Below are 16,049 nucleotides of genomic sequence, written 5' to 3'. Positions count from 1 at the left end.
GCAGAGGGTTCCATTTGAACCTATGCATTCCATAGACATTAAGTTTCTGTCCTGGAAGGTTCTCTTCCTGTTGGCTTTTGCATCGGCACGCAGAGTATCGGAACTAGCTGCCTTGCAATGTGATCCTCCTTATCTGGTGTTTTATGTGGATAAGGCTGTACTTCGAACCGGGTTGAGGTTTCTCCCCAAGGTGGTGTCTAACCATAACATCAATCAGGAAATAGTTGTTCCTTCTTTGTGTCTTAACCCTTCTTCAAAGGAGAGGTTACTTCATAACCTGGATGTGGTTCGTGCCGTGAAGTTCTATCTTCAAGCTACAAAAGATTTCAGACAGTCTTCATCTCTTTTTGTGGTGTATTCTGGGAAGCACAAGGGGCAAAGCGCCTCTGCTACTTCTTTGTCTCTTTGGTTGAGGAGCTTGATTTTCTTGGCTTATGAGACAGCAGGACATAAGCCCCCTCAGAGAATCACGGCTCATTCAAATAGAGCTGTGGCTTCGTCTTGGGCCTTCAAGAATGAGGCCTCTATGGAGCAAATTTGTAAGGCGGCTACCTGGTCCTCCTCACACACTTTTACAAAGTTTTACAAATTTGACGTTTTTGCTTCTGCAGAAGCTGTTTTTGATAGAGTGGTTTTGCAGGCTGTGGTGCCCTTGGATAAGGGTCTGCCTTTTACCCTCCCGGTTTCATTCAATGTCCTCTAGAGCTTGGGTATATGTTCACAATAGTAATGAATGAAGCCGTGGACTCTCCTCCCCTTTAGAAGGAAAACATAAATTATGCTTACCTGATAAATTCATTTCCATCGAGGGGAGGAGAGTCCACGGCTCCCATCCGTATCTCTGTTGGGCGGCCCTAAATTTATTCATCTTCTAGCACCTTTTTTGCCCTGATATTTCTCCTACTGTTCCTTGTTCCCTTGGCAGAATGACTGGGGGATGATGGAAGTGTGTGTGTGTGGGGGGGGGGAGGTATTTAAGGCTTTGGCTCCTCCTGGTGGCCAGTTTCTTAATTCCCAATAGTAATGAATGAAGCAGTGGACTCTCCTCCCCTTGATGGAAATTAGATTATCAGGTAAGCATAATTTGTTTTCTTCAGTATTTAAAGGGATATGAAACCCAAACCTTTTTTTCATGACAGAGCAGCAATTTTTAGCAACTTTCTAATTTACTCCTATTATCAGTTTTTCTTCATTCTCTTGGTATCTTTATTTAAAAAGCAGGAAGTTAAGTAAGTATAGGAGCCGGCCCAGAGGAGTGCTAACCCAAAAATAGGCCGTCTCCTAAGCATACCTTCCTGCTTTTCAAAAAAAGATACCAAGAGAACGAAGAAAAGTGATCATATTTGTAAATTAGAAAGTTGCTTAAAGGGATAGTCTAGTCAGATTCAGATAGAGCAGCAACTTTATAATTTACTCCTATTTATCAATTTTTTTTAGTTCTCTTGGTATCTTTATTTGAAAAATCAAGAATGTAAGCTTAGGAGCCGGCCTATTTCTGGTTTAGCACCTGGGTAGCACTTTCTGATTGGTGGCTACATTTAGGTGTTACCCAGTTGCTGAACCAGAAATGGGCCAGCTCCTAAGCTTACATTCCTGATTTTTCAAATAAAGATACCAAGAGAACAAAAAAATTGCTTAAAATTGCTGCTCTATCTGAATCGTGAAAGTTTAATTTTGACTAGACTGTCCCTTTAAAGAACTTTCTAATTTACTTCTATTTATAATTTTTTCTTCATACTCTTAGTATCTTTTGTTGAAAAGCAGGGATGTATGCTTAGGAGCCTGCCCATTTCTGGGGCCCTATAGGTCAGCAGTTTGCAAGAGCACTAGAGGGCAGCACTATTCCCTGTCCTGCTGTGCCCCAGATGTTACCTAGGTTTCTCTTCACCCCAGAATATTATAGGAACATTTGATAATAGAAATAAACTGGAAACTTTTGTTTTAAATGGTTTGTTCTGTCTGAATCATAAAGAAAAATATTTGTTTTTCATATCCCATTTAAAAAGTGCAGTAAACAATATTTATTGCCTCATTACTATCTAATGCACAAGGTATATTTAATTATCATACTGGTGTCAGTACATCTGGATATTACTCTCGGGCTAATCTTTATACAAAATGATATCTAGAATTGATTTAGTGTTGTATGTTCCTTTAACTGTGTTACAGATAATAGAGGAACCAACGAGGTATTTACACTGATAATAGAAGGTTTTACAGTTGTTACCTATTATTTATAGGGGACAAGCATCATCTGGAATAGGGTTTAGACGTTCTCACTGCTATACTCAGCTGTAAGACCATAATATATTAGTGCAGGGGTATTTGTATATAGATACATGAAGAATAACTAAAGGCGTTAGACAAGGATAAAATTGTAGGAGCCAGTGGCTTCCAGGCTAATGGGCTTGTTGAGCACCTGTATTGGTGTGTATAATATTGGGCATGGGTGCAAGAGAGGGGGCATCTTCTGCCCAGCTAAGACTTCACCTGCAGAATGAAGTTATTATTAAATGGATAGTGCAGAGAAGGGTTACAGTCAGTAAGGAGGAGAGGGTGGTCTGATTGAGTCTAGAGAATAAGTGCACGAGAGGCAATAGGTTACTCTAGAGAAGAAGCGCACGAGAAGCAATAGGTTACTCTAGAGAAGAAGCGCACGAGAGGCAATAGGTTACTCTAGAGAAGAAGCGCACGAGAAGTAATAGGTTACTCTAGAGAAGAAGCGCACGAGAGGCAATAGGTTACTCTAGAGAAGAAGAGCACGAGGGGCAATAGGTTACTCTAGAGAAGAAGCGCACAAGAGGCAATAGGTTACTCTAGAGAAGAAGCGCACAAGAGGCAATAGGTTACTCTAGAGAAGAAGCGCACAAGAGGCAATAGGTTACTCTAGAGAAGAAGCGCACAAGAGGCAATAGGTTACTCTAGAGAAGAAGCGCACAAGAGGCAATAGGTTACTCTAGAGAAGAAGCGCACAAGAGGCAATAGGTTACTCCACAGAAGAAGCGCACGAGAGGCAATAGGTTACTCTAGAGAAGAATTTCACAAGGGGCAATAGGTTACTCCACAGAAGAAGCGCACGAGCGGCAATAGGTTACTCTAGAGAAGAAGCGCACGACAGGCAATAGGTTACTCTAGAGAAGAAGCGCACGACAGGCAATAGGTTACTTTAGAGAAGAAGCGCACGACAGGCAATAGGTTACTTTAGAGAAGAAGCGTACGAGAGGCAATAGGTTACTCTAGAGAAGAAGCGCACGACAGGCAATAGGTTACTCTAGAGAAGAAGCGCACAAGAGGCAATAGGTTACTCCACAGAAGAAGCGCACGAGAGGCAATAGGTTACTCTAGAGAAGAATTTCACAAGGGGCAATAGGTTACTCTAGAGAAGAAGCGCACGAGAGGCAATAGGTTACTCTAGAGAAGAAGCGCACAAGAGGCAATAGGTTACTCCACAGAAGAAGCGCACGAGAGGCAATAGGTTACTCTAGAGAAGAATTTCACAAGGGGCAATAGGTTACTCTAGAGAAGAAGCGCACAAGGGGCAATAGGTTACTCTAGAGAAGAAGCGCACGAGAGGCAATAGGTTACTCTAGAGAAGAAGAGCACGAAGGGCAATAGGATACTCTAGAGAAGAAGCGCACGAGAGGCAATAGGTTACTCTAGAGAAGAAGCACACGAGAGGCAATAGGTTACTCTAGAGAAGAAGCGCACGAGAGGCAATAGGTTACTCTAGAGAAGAAGCGCACGAGAGGCAATAGGTTACTCTAGAGAAGAAGCGCACGACAGGCAATAGGTTACTCTAGAGAAGAAGCGCACGAGAGGCAATAGGTTACTCTAGAGAAGAATTTCACAAGGGGCAATAGGTTAGTCCACAGAAGAAGCGCACGAGAGGCAATAGGTTACTCTAGAGAAGAAGTGCACAAGGGGCAATAGGTTACTCTAGAGAAGAAGCGCACGAGAGGCAATAGGTTACTCTAGAGAAGAAGTGCACAAGGGGCAATAGGTTACTCTAGAGAAGAAGCGCACGAGAGGCAATAGGTTACTCTAGAGAAGAAGCGCACAAGAGGCAATAGGTTACTCTAGAGAAGAAGCGCACGAGAGGCAATAGGTTACTCTAGAGAAGAAGCGTACGAGAGGCAATAGGTTACTCTAGAGAAGAAGCGCACGACAGGCAATAGGTTACTCTAGAGAAGAAGCGCACGAGAGGCAATAGGTTACTCTAGAGAAGAAGCGCACAAGGGGCAATAGGTTACTCTAGAGAAGAAGCGCACAAGAGGCAATAGGTTACTCTAGAGAAGAAGCGCACGAGGGGCAATAGGTTACTCTAGAGAAGAAGCGCACGAGGGGCAATAGGTTACTCTAGAGAAGAAGCGCACAAGAGGCAATAGGTTACTCTAGAGAAGAAGCGCACGAGAGGCAATAGGTTACTCTAGAGAAGAAGCGCACGAGAGGCAATAGGTTACTCTAGAGAAGAAGCGCACGACAGGCAATAGGTTACTCTAGAGAAGAAGCGCACGAGAGGCAATAGGTTACTCTAGAGAAGAAGCGCACGAGAGGCAATAGGTTATTCTAGAGAAGAAGCGCACGAGAGGCAATAGGTTACTCTAGAGAAGAAGCGCACAAGGGGCAATAGGTTACTCTAGAGAAGAAGCGCACAAGAGGCAATAGGTTACTCTAGAGAAGAAGCGCACGAGGGGCAATAGGTTACTCTAGAGAAGAAGCGCACGACAGGCAATAGGTTACTCTAGAGAAGAAGCGCACGAGAGGCAATAGGTTACTCTAGAGAAGAAGCGCACGAGAGGCAATAGGTTACTCTAGAGAAGAAGCGCACGAGAGGCAATAGGTTACTCTAGAGAAGAAGCGCACAAGGGGCAATAGGTTACTCTAGAGAAGAAGCGCACAAGAGGCAATAGGTTACTCTAGAGAAGAAGCGCACGAGGGGCAATAGGTTACTCTAGAGAAGAAGCGCACGAGAGGCAATAGGTTACTCTAGAGAAGAAGCGCACGAGAGGCAATAGGTTACTCTAGAGAAGAAGCGCACGAGAGGCAATAGGTTACTCTAGAGAAGAAGCGCACGACAGGCAATAGGTTACTCTAGAGAAGAAGCGCACGAGAGGCAATAGGTTACTCTAGAGAAGAAGCGCACGAGAGGCAATAGGTTACTCTAGAGAAGAAGCGCACGAGAGGCAATAGGTTACTCTAGAGAAGAAGCGCACGAGAGGCAATAGGTTACTCTAGAGAAGAAGCGCACGAGAGGCAATATGATCATTATATAAATATATATTCGCGGCTCATACAGAGATCAGTCAGTAGCATTATTTTTGTTTGGTACAAGGGTTTGCAGCATAAAAGGACAGGGAACGTCCAAATTAAACTTATGTGATTGAGACAGAGCAGCAATTATAATTCTATTATTATCTAATTTTGTTTTATTCTCTTGGTATCCTGCATTGAAAAGCATACATGGGTAGGCTCAAGAGCAGCACTATTGGGAGCCAATGGCTGGAGGCATATGTGTGCAGCTAGCTCCCAGTAGTGCTGCTGTTACCTAGGTATGCTTTTCAACAAAGGACACCAAGAGAGTTCAGTGTAAATGAGTATTTACACACTTGTTTGGGTTTTATTGGAGAGTATCCATAAAGGTTGTACTGTTACTTATTAACCCTTTATATCTGGTCACTGTTGTACAATGTGTTGCTGCTGGCACAGATACCACAGGACTGCTGCCTTATCCCTGATATCTCTAGAGGAATAGCTGTCATATCCTGATTACCCAGGCAGTTAATGGACAGCAGTAATAAGTGAGCATGGTTTTGATTAAAGCTTCAACAAAACCTTGGGCCCCTTGTGTGCGTTTGTCAGACAGTCTGTATACCTCGGGCCCCTTGTGTGCGTTTGTCAGACAGTCTGTATACCTCGGGCCCCTTGTGTGCGTTTGTCAGACAGTCTGTATACCTTGGGCCCCTTGGGAGCGTTTGTCAGACAGTCTGTATACCTCGGGCCCCTTGTGTGCGTTTGTCAGACAGTCTGTATACCTCGGGCTCCTTGTGTGCGTTTGTCAGACAGTCTGTATACCTTGGGCCCCTTGTGTGCGTTTGTCAGACAGTCTGTATACCTCGGGCCCCTTGTGTGCGTTTGTCAGACAGTCTGTATACCTTGGGCCCCTTGTGTGCGTTTGTCAGACAGTCTGTATACCTTGGGCTCCTTGTGTGCGTTTGTCAGACAGTCTGTATACCTTGGGTGCGTTTGTCAGACAGTCTGTATACCTTGGGTGCGTTTGTCAGATATATCTGTATATATCTGTTGTCTGTATACCTTGGGTCACTTGCAGCTTACAAATGGTTTCTGGGTACCTGTGGTGCATATTGTCTGTGTCTCAGGATTCCCTGCCAGTGGTAAGGGGTCTGCTGGGAATATTTTGTTTCTGTTTTGTGTTATCATTTTGTGCTCAGAATAAACCCAAGCTTGTGTTTTATTTAGGAAGCCAGATTTCCGGATATTAAAAAGGGCTACGTGGAGGAACTGATTCGCTCTAACCAGTATTATGATTTAAATGTGTAAGTAAGACTTGTTTTAGTGTAATTATTCATCAAGAACAATTAGGAGTACTGTTCCTGCAGTATTTCACTTTGCTTACGTTACACTTTTTTTCATGTTTATTACCCTGTACGTGCTGCAAAGCCATTTACAGTACAGCTATAACAGATTGACAACTTCTTGTATTCATTGTATTCTCATCCTGTCTCTGTGGCATTAGGTTAATACAATGATGTGACTGTTAGTGTCACAAAGAATAACGTGACCAAGCACTGGTGTCGTTAACGTATTTGTAGCCTTAACAAACCCGCCTTAACAATTTATGCAACGCACTAGTTCCTTAGTGGTACCTAGTGTGAGATTCAGAAAACTACTAATAAACACATTTTTCTGTTCTCAGCACAGATAGGGAACCCTGGGGCTTTTCATTTAGGATAAAGTGATTGGAAGATGAAGGGAGTGCTTATTGTAGTAGTGTATGTGTGTGTGTGTATGTGTGTGTGTGTGTGTGTGTATGTGTGTGTGTGTGTGTGTGTGTGTATGTGTGTATGTGTGTATGTGTGTGTGTGTGTATGTCTGTGTGTGTGTGTATGTCTGTGTGTGTATGTGTATGTGTGTATGTGTATGTGTGTGTGTGTGGGTGTGCGGAGGGGGCTCTTGGTCTAGGATATTAATTAGAATGTTTTTTCTTTTTTTACCCAGATATTCAGTATATTTCACTCTGCACAGATCTGATGTCTTAGCTTTTGTAATTACCTTTATTAGCTGCAACTTCATCTCACTTGCCTGTGTGTCAGGGAGTAAATATAAAGCAAGGAGTTATTGTAAAATGTCACTGACTTGATCTGTTTTTTTGCAGCATTTGTAATATGCTTTTGGAAAGTCCAGACTACCCGAAGCAGGAAGGAGGATTTGGTTTGCCTAAAAACAGCATCTTGCTCACTAGCCTGGAGGATACCAAGGTGCGTGGTGCAGAATAATTAGTACAAGGGCTATTTGGCTTCTGTTTAGACTGAGAAAGTCTAATGAAATGTTTGTTTTAGAAAATGCCCCGCACGTGCGTGTGTAGAGCTGAGGGCTTGTCACACTTATTCTTGTACATGAACTAACTGTCTCATTGTGCACTGTAAAGAGATCAGGATCCTATACAGATATATGTAACTGAGATATACTTCACCCTCACCCTGTTCTTGTGTCACACCCCAGGGTTTGCTGGTTATAAGGTCTTCCTTAGTATACAATGAGCCTGGCGTGCGCAGTAACAGGTTCAGTCTCTCATAGGCTCCTTGGTCACATACAAGGTCACACTCAGCAGGAGATTGTCGTACATCTGCATCATTCTCACATATTCTGTTTTTGTTTTCAATCTCTATGACCTTGATGTGTCCGAGGTGCTGTAATGTCTGTAACATCAGGATGGTCACCTGTCGTCACCACAGATTGCAGACCGTTAATGACGGAGTCATTGCTAGCATCAGTTACTGTCGCTTGCTTATGTTACTTTTGTTACCTGGCTAGTTTTTAGGGATACATATTTCTTTAAACACTTTGCTACCGGAATTTCAGAGGAGAACTTGCCCAAAATACAAGAGAGTTTTTAGCATTTTTGCTATCACACCATTTGAACAGAAATAGATCCTTTTGTTTTGTTTTTTTATTTACCTGTCAAAACTATATATATATTTTCTTCCTAATGGGAAAGAGTCCACAGCTGCATTCATTACTTGTGGGAAATAAGAACCTGGCCACCAGGAGGAGGCAAAGACACCCCAGCCAAAGGCTCAAATACTCCTCCCACTTCCTTTATCCCCCAGTCATTCTTTGCCTTTCGTCCCAGGAGGTTGGCAGAGAAGTGTCAGAAGTTTTATTTTTTAAAGAAAGTGCTTTTATTAATTTTTACATAAAGTGTGTCTCTCATGTAGGGAAGTACTCTTCGCAATGGGACAGCAGTTTTAAGTAGTCCTGTTAGTCTCTCAGTGAGGGCCTGGGCGAATGTTAGAGTCTGGAGATGCAGTGGGAGTTCCCTCTGGGACACCATCCCGACTCGTATTAACAGCTCCTCTAGCACTTGGCATTGCCGATCCTTCGCTTCGCTACCTGCTGTCTTCTCTCAAGTCCATGACGGAGCCGACGCTACTATCCGTCACACTTGAAGGACCGTGTTCCTGTTCCATGTCGTAGATTCCGGTAAGATCGTTTCATTTTATCAATATGAATGTTGCATTGTTATGTGACAGATAGGTATGGGTCTCAGTGAGATCCCTCTGGACGGATCTGGGAAGCATGGGATTATTCCTTCCTTAGGGGATGTTTCTTATGTGATCTCCCTGCTTTGTGTAGTGGGTATTGGCTCTGAGGCTGAGACAGGAGAATTGCTTGAAGGATTTAGTGGGGCTTAGTTGCCGCCTTTTCCTGGCACTTTTTTGGACTTTGCGGTTCACCTTATGACCAGCCGTTGTTACGCTGGGTTTTTACGCTTCCGCATTCCTGACCGTGTGGTGACGAGGTTGTTGTGTTCTTGCCCAACTATCCCGGGTGTCCAGACTTCGGGTGGATCTATTCAGTTTTCTCCTGGGGTGAAAAATTCCTTCATGTTGCACCTTTCGTTATTGGGTTGCGCGGCTGTGCGTTCTACTCCGTCGTCTTTTTTACTTATTGCGGGACCCTCTCCTCTATCAGTCGGGGAATGTGTCCTCGAATGGTGCTTCGAGCTAGACTATTGGGGATGTTGATCGTGTCCTGACGGTCGCTCGTGTCCTTTCCCAGAGTTTTTTTTTGGCAGATGCCTTCGGGCTGCCTTATTTTCTTTCATCCAGGTAGGATATTTTTTTTATTTGATTATTCCTTCGGGAATTTCTGGGATGGACTTGCTTTTATTACTTCCTTGAATGTCCTTGGATGTTGTTCGCGGGCTGTTGGGTCCGGAGTTTGTGTGCACTTTGTTGAGTTGTCAGTGACGTATGTTGCGGGACCTTGAGTGTTTTATTGTTATATTGTTTGTTTTCACAAACTACACTATACATCTACATCTGGACCTTTGGGTCAGCCTACCGGTAGAGATTGGGCGTGCCACTCTATTCCTGGGGCTTGGTCGGTGACTTCCGCCGCATTGCTTCTGGCTCTCCTTTAGGGGGGCGGTGCCTTCTCCGCTCTGGCGGTTTTTGGGCCTTGCCAAGATCCTATGCTGTGATTCTGGTCTCTGAATTTTCCCTCCATGGAGGGGTGTTTTTTCTAGGAACCTGGTTTTTGCTGGTTCCTTTTCTCCCGAGCTGCAGGGTTCTCGTAGGGAGGCGCCTAGGTTTCTTTCTCCTGTTAAATGTGGTCAGTCCACGGGTCATCATTACTTCTGGGATATTATCTCCTCCCCTACAGGAAGTGCAAGAGGATTCACCCAGCAGAGCTGCTATATAGCTCCTCCCCTCCACGTCACCTCCAGTCATTCTCTTGCACCCAACGAATAGATAGGATGTGTGAGAGGACTGTGGTGATTTTAATTAGTTTATTACCTTCAATCAAAAGTTTGTTATTTTATAATAGCACCGGAGTGTGTTATTCATTCTCTGGTAGAATTTGAAGAAGAATCTACCTGAGTTTTTTCTATGATTTTAGCCGGAGTAGTTAAGATCATATTGCTGTTTCTCGGCCATCTGAGGAGAGGTAAACTTCAGATCAGGGGACAGCGGGCAGATTAATCTGCAAAGAGGTATGTAGCAGTTTATTATTTTCTGACATGGAATTGATGAGAAAATCCTGCCATACCGTTATAATGTAAACTCAGCCTTAAATGCAGTAGATGTAGCTGGTATCAGGCTGTCATGTATGTATATTTTACACTTCAGTATTCTGGGAATGGTACTTCACTGGATTTATACTGTATGCATAGACTTAACCTAATTTGCAGGGACTTGCAATAGGTTTTAAATAACAATTAATTTATTGAGGTTAAACGTTTTTTTGCTGGCATGTAAAATTGTTTATTTCTCTGAGGTACTGGGTGAAAAAATGTTTTGGGCACTATTTTTTCCACTTGGCAATAGTTTTGTTTAAATTAAAGCAGTTTACTAATCTCTCTCACTGTTATGTGTGAGGGGGAGGGGCCATTTTTGGCGCTTTTACTACGCATCAAAAAACTCAGTCAGAAGTTCATTTTCTTCCTGCATGATCCGGTTCATCTCTACAGAACTCAGGGATCTCCAAAGCTTGTTTTGAGGGAGGTAATCATTCACAGCAGAGCTGTGAAGATTGTAGTTGACTGTGATAAAAAACGTTTATTTGTGTATTTTTTTCTGCTGTCAGGGTTAGTTATCCTTTGCTAATGGGAACAATCCTTTGCTAAAATTGTATATTTCTTACAAAGATTTGCTATAACTTATTTATTTTCAACTGTCATAATTTTTTTCTGTGCTTCTTATAGGCACAGTTCGTTTTCATATTATTGTAAATTACTTGAAAAGCATTTCCAAGTTGCTAGTTTATTGCTAGTGTGTTAAACATGTCTGATTCAGAGGAAGATACATGTGCTATATGTGCTAATGCCAAAGTGGAGCCCAATAGAAATTTATGTACTAATTGTATTGATGTTACTTTAAATAAAAGTCAATCTGTACAAACTGAACATATTTCACCTAACAACGAGGGGAGAGTTATGCCGACTAACTCGCCTCACGTGTCAGTACCTGCATCTCCCGCTCGGGAGGTGCGTGATATTGTAGCGCCGAGTACATCTGGGCGGCCATTTCAAATCACATTACAGGATATGGCTACTGTTATGACTGAAGTTTTGGCTAAATTACCAGAACTTAGAGGTAAGCGTGATCACTCTGGGGTGAGAACAGAGTGCGCTGATAATATTAGGGCCATGTCAGACACTGCGTCACAGGTGGCAGAACATGAGGACGGAGAACTTCATTCTGTGGGTGACGGTTCTGATCCAAACAGACTGGATTCAGATATTTCAAATTTTAAATTTAAGCTGGAAAACCTCCGTGTATTACTAGGGGAGGTGTTAGCGGCTCTGAATGATTGTAACACAGTTGCAATACCAGAGAAAATGTGTAGGTTGGATAAATATTTTGCGGTACCGGCGAGTACTGATGTTTTTCCTATACCTAAGAGACTTACTGAAATTGTTACTAAGGAGTGGGATAGGCCCGGTGTGCCGTTTTCACCTCCTCCGATATTTAGAAAAATGTTTCCAATAGACGCCACCACACGGGACTTATGGCAAACGGTCCCTAAGGTGGAGGGAGCAGTTTCTACTTTAGCTAAGCGTACCACTATCCCGGTGGAGGATAGCTGTGCTTTTTCAGATCCAATGGATAAAAAATTAGAGGGTTACCTTAAGAAAATGTTTGTTCAACAAGGTTTTATATTGCAACCTCTTGCATGTATTGCGCCTGTCACGGCTGCAGCAGCATTTTGGTTTGAGTCTCTGGAAGAGACACTTGAATCATCTACACTAGATGAGATTACACACAAACTTAAAGCCCTTAAGTTAGCTAACTCATTTATTTCAGATGCCGTAGTACATTTAACTAAACTTACGGCTAAGAATTCCGGATTTGCCATTCAGGCACGCAGAGCACTGTGGCTAAAATCCTGGTCAGCTGATGTTACTTCTAAATCTAAATTGCTTAATATACCTTTCAAAGGGCAGACCTTATTCGGGCCCGGGTTGAAAGAGATTATCGCTGACATTACAGGAGGTAAAGGCCATGCCCTGCCTCAGGACAAAGCCAAACCTAGGGCTAGACAGTCTAATTTTCGTTCCTTTCGTAATTTCAAAGCAGGAACAGCATCATCTTCCTCTGCACCAAAACAGGAAGGAGCTGTTGCTCGCTACAGACAAGGCTGGAAACCTAACCAGTCCTGGAACAAGGGCAAGCAGGCCAGGAAACCTGCTGCTGCCCCTAAGACAGCATGAATCGAGGGCCCCCGATCCGGGACCGGATCTAGTAGGGGGCAGACTTTCTCTCTTCGCCCAGGCTTGGGCAAGAGATGTTCAGGATCCCTGGGCGTTAGAGATCATATCTCAGGGATACCTTCTGGACTTCAAATCCTCTCCCCCAAGAGGGAGATTTCATCTGTCAAGGTTGTCAACAAACCAAATAAAGAAAGAAGCGTTCCTACACTGCGTACAAGATCTTTTATTAATGGGAGTGATCCATCCAGTTCCGCGGTCGGAACAAGGACAAGGGTTTTACTCAAATCTGTTTGTAGTTCCCAAAAAAGAGGGAACTTTCAGGCCAATCTTGGATTTAAAGATCCTAAACAAATTCCTAAGAGTTCCATCGTTCAAGATGGAAACTATTCGAACAATTTTGCCCATGATCCAAGAGGGTCAGTACATGACCACAGTGGATTTAAAGGATGCTTACCTTCACATACCGATTCACAGAAATCATTACCGGTATCTAAGGTTTGCCTTTCTAGACAGGCATTACCAGTTTGTAGCTCTTCCATTCGGATTGGCTACGGCTCCAAGAATCTTCACAAAGGTTCTGGGTACTCTTATGGCGGTACTAAGACCGCGAGGAATTTCGGTAGCTCCGTACCTAGACGACATTCTGATACAAGCTTCAAGCTTTCAAACTGCCAAGTCTCATACAGAGTTAGTACTGGCATTTCTAAGGTCGCATGGATGGAAGGTGAACGAAAAGAAGAGTTCTCTCTTTCCACTCACAAGATTTCCCTTCTTGGGGACTCTGATAGATTCTGTAGAAATGAAGATTTACCTGACAGAAGACAGGTTAACAAAGCTTCAAAATGCATGCCGTGTCCTTCATTCCATTCAACACCCGTCAGCTCAATGCATGGAGGTGATCGGCTTAATGGTAGCGGCAATGGACATAGTACCTTTTGCACGCCTACATCTCAGACCGCTGCAATTGTGCATGCTAAGTCAGTGGAATGGGGATTACTCAGATTTGTCCCCCACTCTGAATCTGAATCAAGAGACCAGAAATTCTCTTCTATGGTGGCTTTATCGGCCACACCTGTCCAGGGGGATGCCATTCAGCAGGCCAGACTGGACAATTGTAACGACAGACGCCAGCCTACTAGGTTGGGGCGCTGTCTGGAATTCTCTGAAGGCTCAGGGACTATGGAATCAGGAGGAGAGTCTCCTTCCAATAAACATTCTGGAATTGAGAGCAGTTCTCATTGCCCTTCTGGCTTGGCCCCAGTTAACAACTCGGGGGTTCATCAGGTTTCAGTCGGACAACATCACGACTGTAGCTTACATCAACCATCAGGGAGGGACAAGAAGCTCCCTAGCAATGATGGAAGTATCAAAGATAATTCGCTGGGCAGAGTCTCACTCTTGCCACCTGTCTGCAATCCACATCCCGGGAGTGGAGAACTGGGAGGCGGATTTCTTAAGTCGTCAGACTTTTCATCCGGGGGAGTGGGAACTTCATCCGGAGGTCTTTGCCCAGATACTTCGACGTTGGGGCAAACCAGAGATAGATCTCATGGCGTCTCGTCAGAACGCCAAGCTTCCTCGCTACGGGTCCAGATCCAGGGATCCGGGAGCGGTTCTGATAGATGCTTTGACAGCACCTTGGACCTTCGGGATGGCTTATGTGTTTCCACCCTTCCCGATGCTTCCTCGATTGATTGCCAGAATCAAACAGGAGAGAGCATCAGTGATTCTAATAGCACCTGCATGGCCACGCAGGACTTGGTATGCAGATCTAGTGGACATGTCATCCTGTCCGCCTTGGTCTCTACCTCTGAAACAGGACCTTCTGATCCAGGGTCCATTCAAACATCAAAATCTAACTTCTCTGAAGCTGACTGCTTGGAAATTGAACGCTTGATTTTATCAAAACGTGGGTTTTCTGAGCCAGTTATTGATACCTTAATACAGGCTAGGAAGCCTGTTACCAGAAGGATTTACCATAAAATATGGCGTAAATACTTATATTGGTGCGAATCCAAGAGTTACTCATGGAGTAAGGTTAGGATTCCAAGGATATTGTCTTTTCTACAAGAAGGTTTAGAAAAGGGTTTATCCGCTAGTTCTTTAAAGGGACAGATTTCAGCTCTGTCCATTCTTTTACACAAACGTCTGTCAGAAGTTCCGGACGTTCAAGCTTTTTTTCAGGCTTTAGCTAGGATCAAGCCTGTGTTTAAAACTGTTGCTCCGCCATGGAGTTTGAACTTTGTTCTTAATGTTTTACAGGGTGTTCCGTTTGAACCCCTTCATTCCATTGATATCAAGTTGTTATCTTGGAAAGTTCTGTTTTTAATGGCTATTTCCTCGGCTCGAAGAGTCTCTGAGTTATCTGCCTTACATTGTGATTCTCCTTATCTGATTTTTCATTCAGACAAGGTAGTTCTGCGTACTAAACCTGGGTTCCTACCTAAGGTGGTCACTAACAGGAATATCAATCAAGAGATTGTTGTTCCATCTTTGTGTCCTAATCCTTCCTCGAAGAAGGAACGTCTGCTACACAATCTAGATGTAGTCCGTGCCCTGAAATTTTATCTACAGGCAACTAAGGATTTTCGTCAAACGTCTTCCCTGTTTGTCGTTTATTCTGGTCAGAGGAGAGGTCAAAAAGCTTCGGCTACCTCTCTCTCTTTTTGGCTTCGTAGCATAATACGATTAGCCTATGAGACTGCTGGACAGCAGCCTCCTGATAGAATTACAGCTCATTCTACTAGAGCTGTGGCTTCCACTTGGGCCTTTAAGAATGAGGCTTCTGTTGAACAGATTTGCAAGGCTGCAACTTGGTCTTCTCTTCATACTTTTTCCAAATTTTACAAATTTGACACTTTTGCTTCTTCGGAGGCTGTTTTTGGGAGAAAGGTTCTTCAGGCAGTGGTTCCCTCCGTATAAAGAGCCTGCCTGTCCCTCCCGTCATCCGTGTACTTTTGCTTTGGTATTGGTATCCCAGAAGTAATGATGACCCGTGGACTGACCACACTTAACAGGAGAAAACAAAATTTATGCTTACCTGATAAATTCATTTCTCCTGTAGTGTGGTCAGTCCACGGCCCGCCCTGTTTTTTATGGCAGGCTAAAAAAATTTTTGGATTATACTCCAGTCACCACTACACCCTTGGGCTTCTCCTTTCTCGTTGGTCCTTTGGTCGAATGACTGGAGGTGACGTGGAGGGGAGGAGCTATATAGCAGCTCTGCTGGGTGAATCCTCTTGCACTTCCTGTAGGGGAGGAGATAATATCCCAGAAGTAATGATGACCCGTGGACTGACCACACTACAGGAGAAATGAATTTATCAGGTAAGCATAAATTTTGTTTTTTTTGGTTTCAGGCAAACTCCTTGGTTCCCTCCAGCTGGGGAGCTGGACAAGGTTTTTTTCTCCAACATAGGTGTGTCCGGTCCACGGCGTCATCCTTACTTGTGGGATATTCTCTTCCCCAACAGGAAATGGCAAAGAGCCCAGCAAAGCTGGTCACATGATCCCTCCTAGGCTCCGCCTACCCCAGTCATTCTCTTTGCCGTTGTACAGGCAACATCTCCACGGAGATGGCTTAGAGTTTTAT

General features: G+C 43.8%; 1 protein-coding gene across 1 annotated transcript in view; it reads left to right on the top strand.

Annotated features, from left to right (window-relative positions):
* Positions 1–16,049, top strand: part of RNF216 (ring finger protein 216) — a gene marked incomplete in the record, with an annotated part of 472,645 nt that overhangs the window by 79,558 nt on the left and 377,038 nt on the right. The window contains 2 exon segments of the mRNA XM_053694600.1: positions 6,478–6,554; positions 7,394–7,496. Coding sequence (XP_053550575.1) covers positions 6,478–6,554; positions 7,394–7,496 — 180 coding nt within the window.

The sequence above is a fragment of the Bombina bombina genome, chromosome 11 (assembly GCF_027579735.1).
Source record: "Bombina bombina isolate aBomBom1 chromosome 11, aBomBom1.pri, whole genome shotgun sequence".
Classification (NCBI taxonomy): domain Eukaryota; kingdom Metazoa; phylum Chordata; class Amphibia; order Anura; family Bombinatoridae; genus Bombina; species Bombina bombina.
Note: the sequence above shows the minus strand (reverse complement) of the source record. Positions and strands in the feature narration are given on the sequence as shown.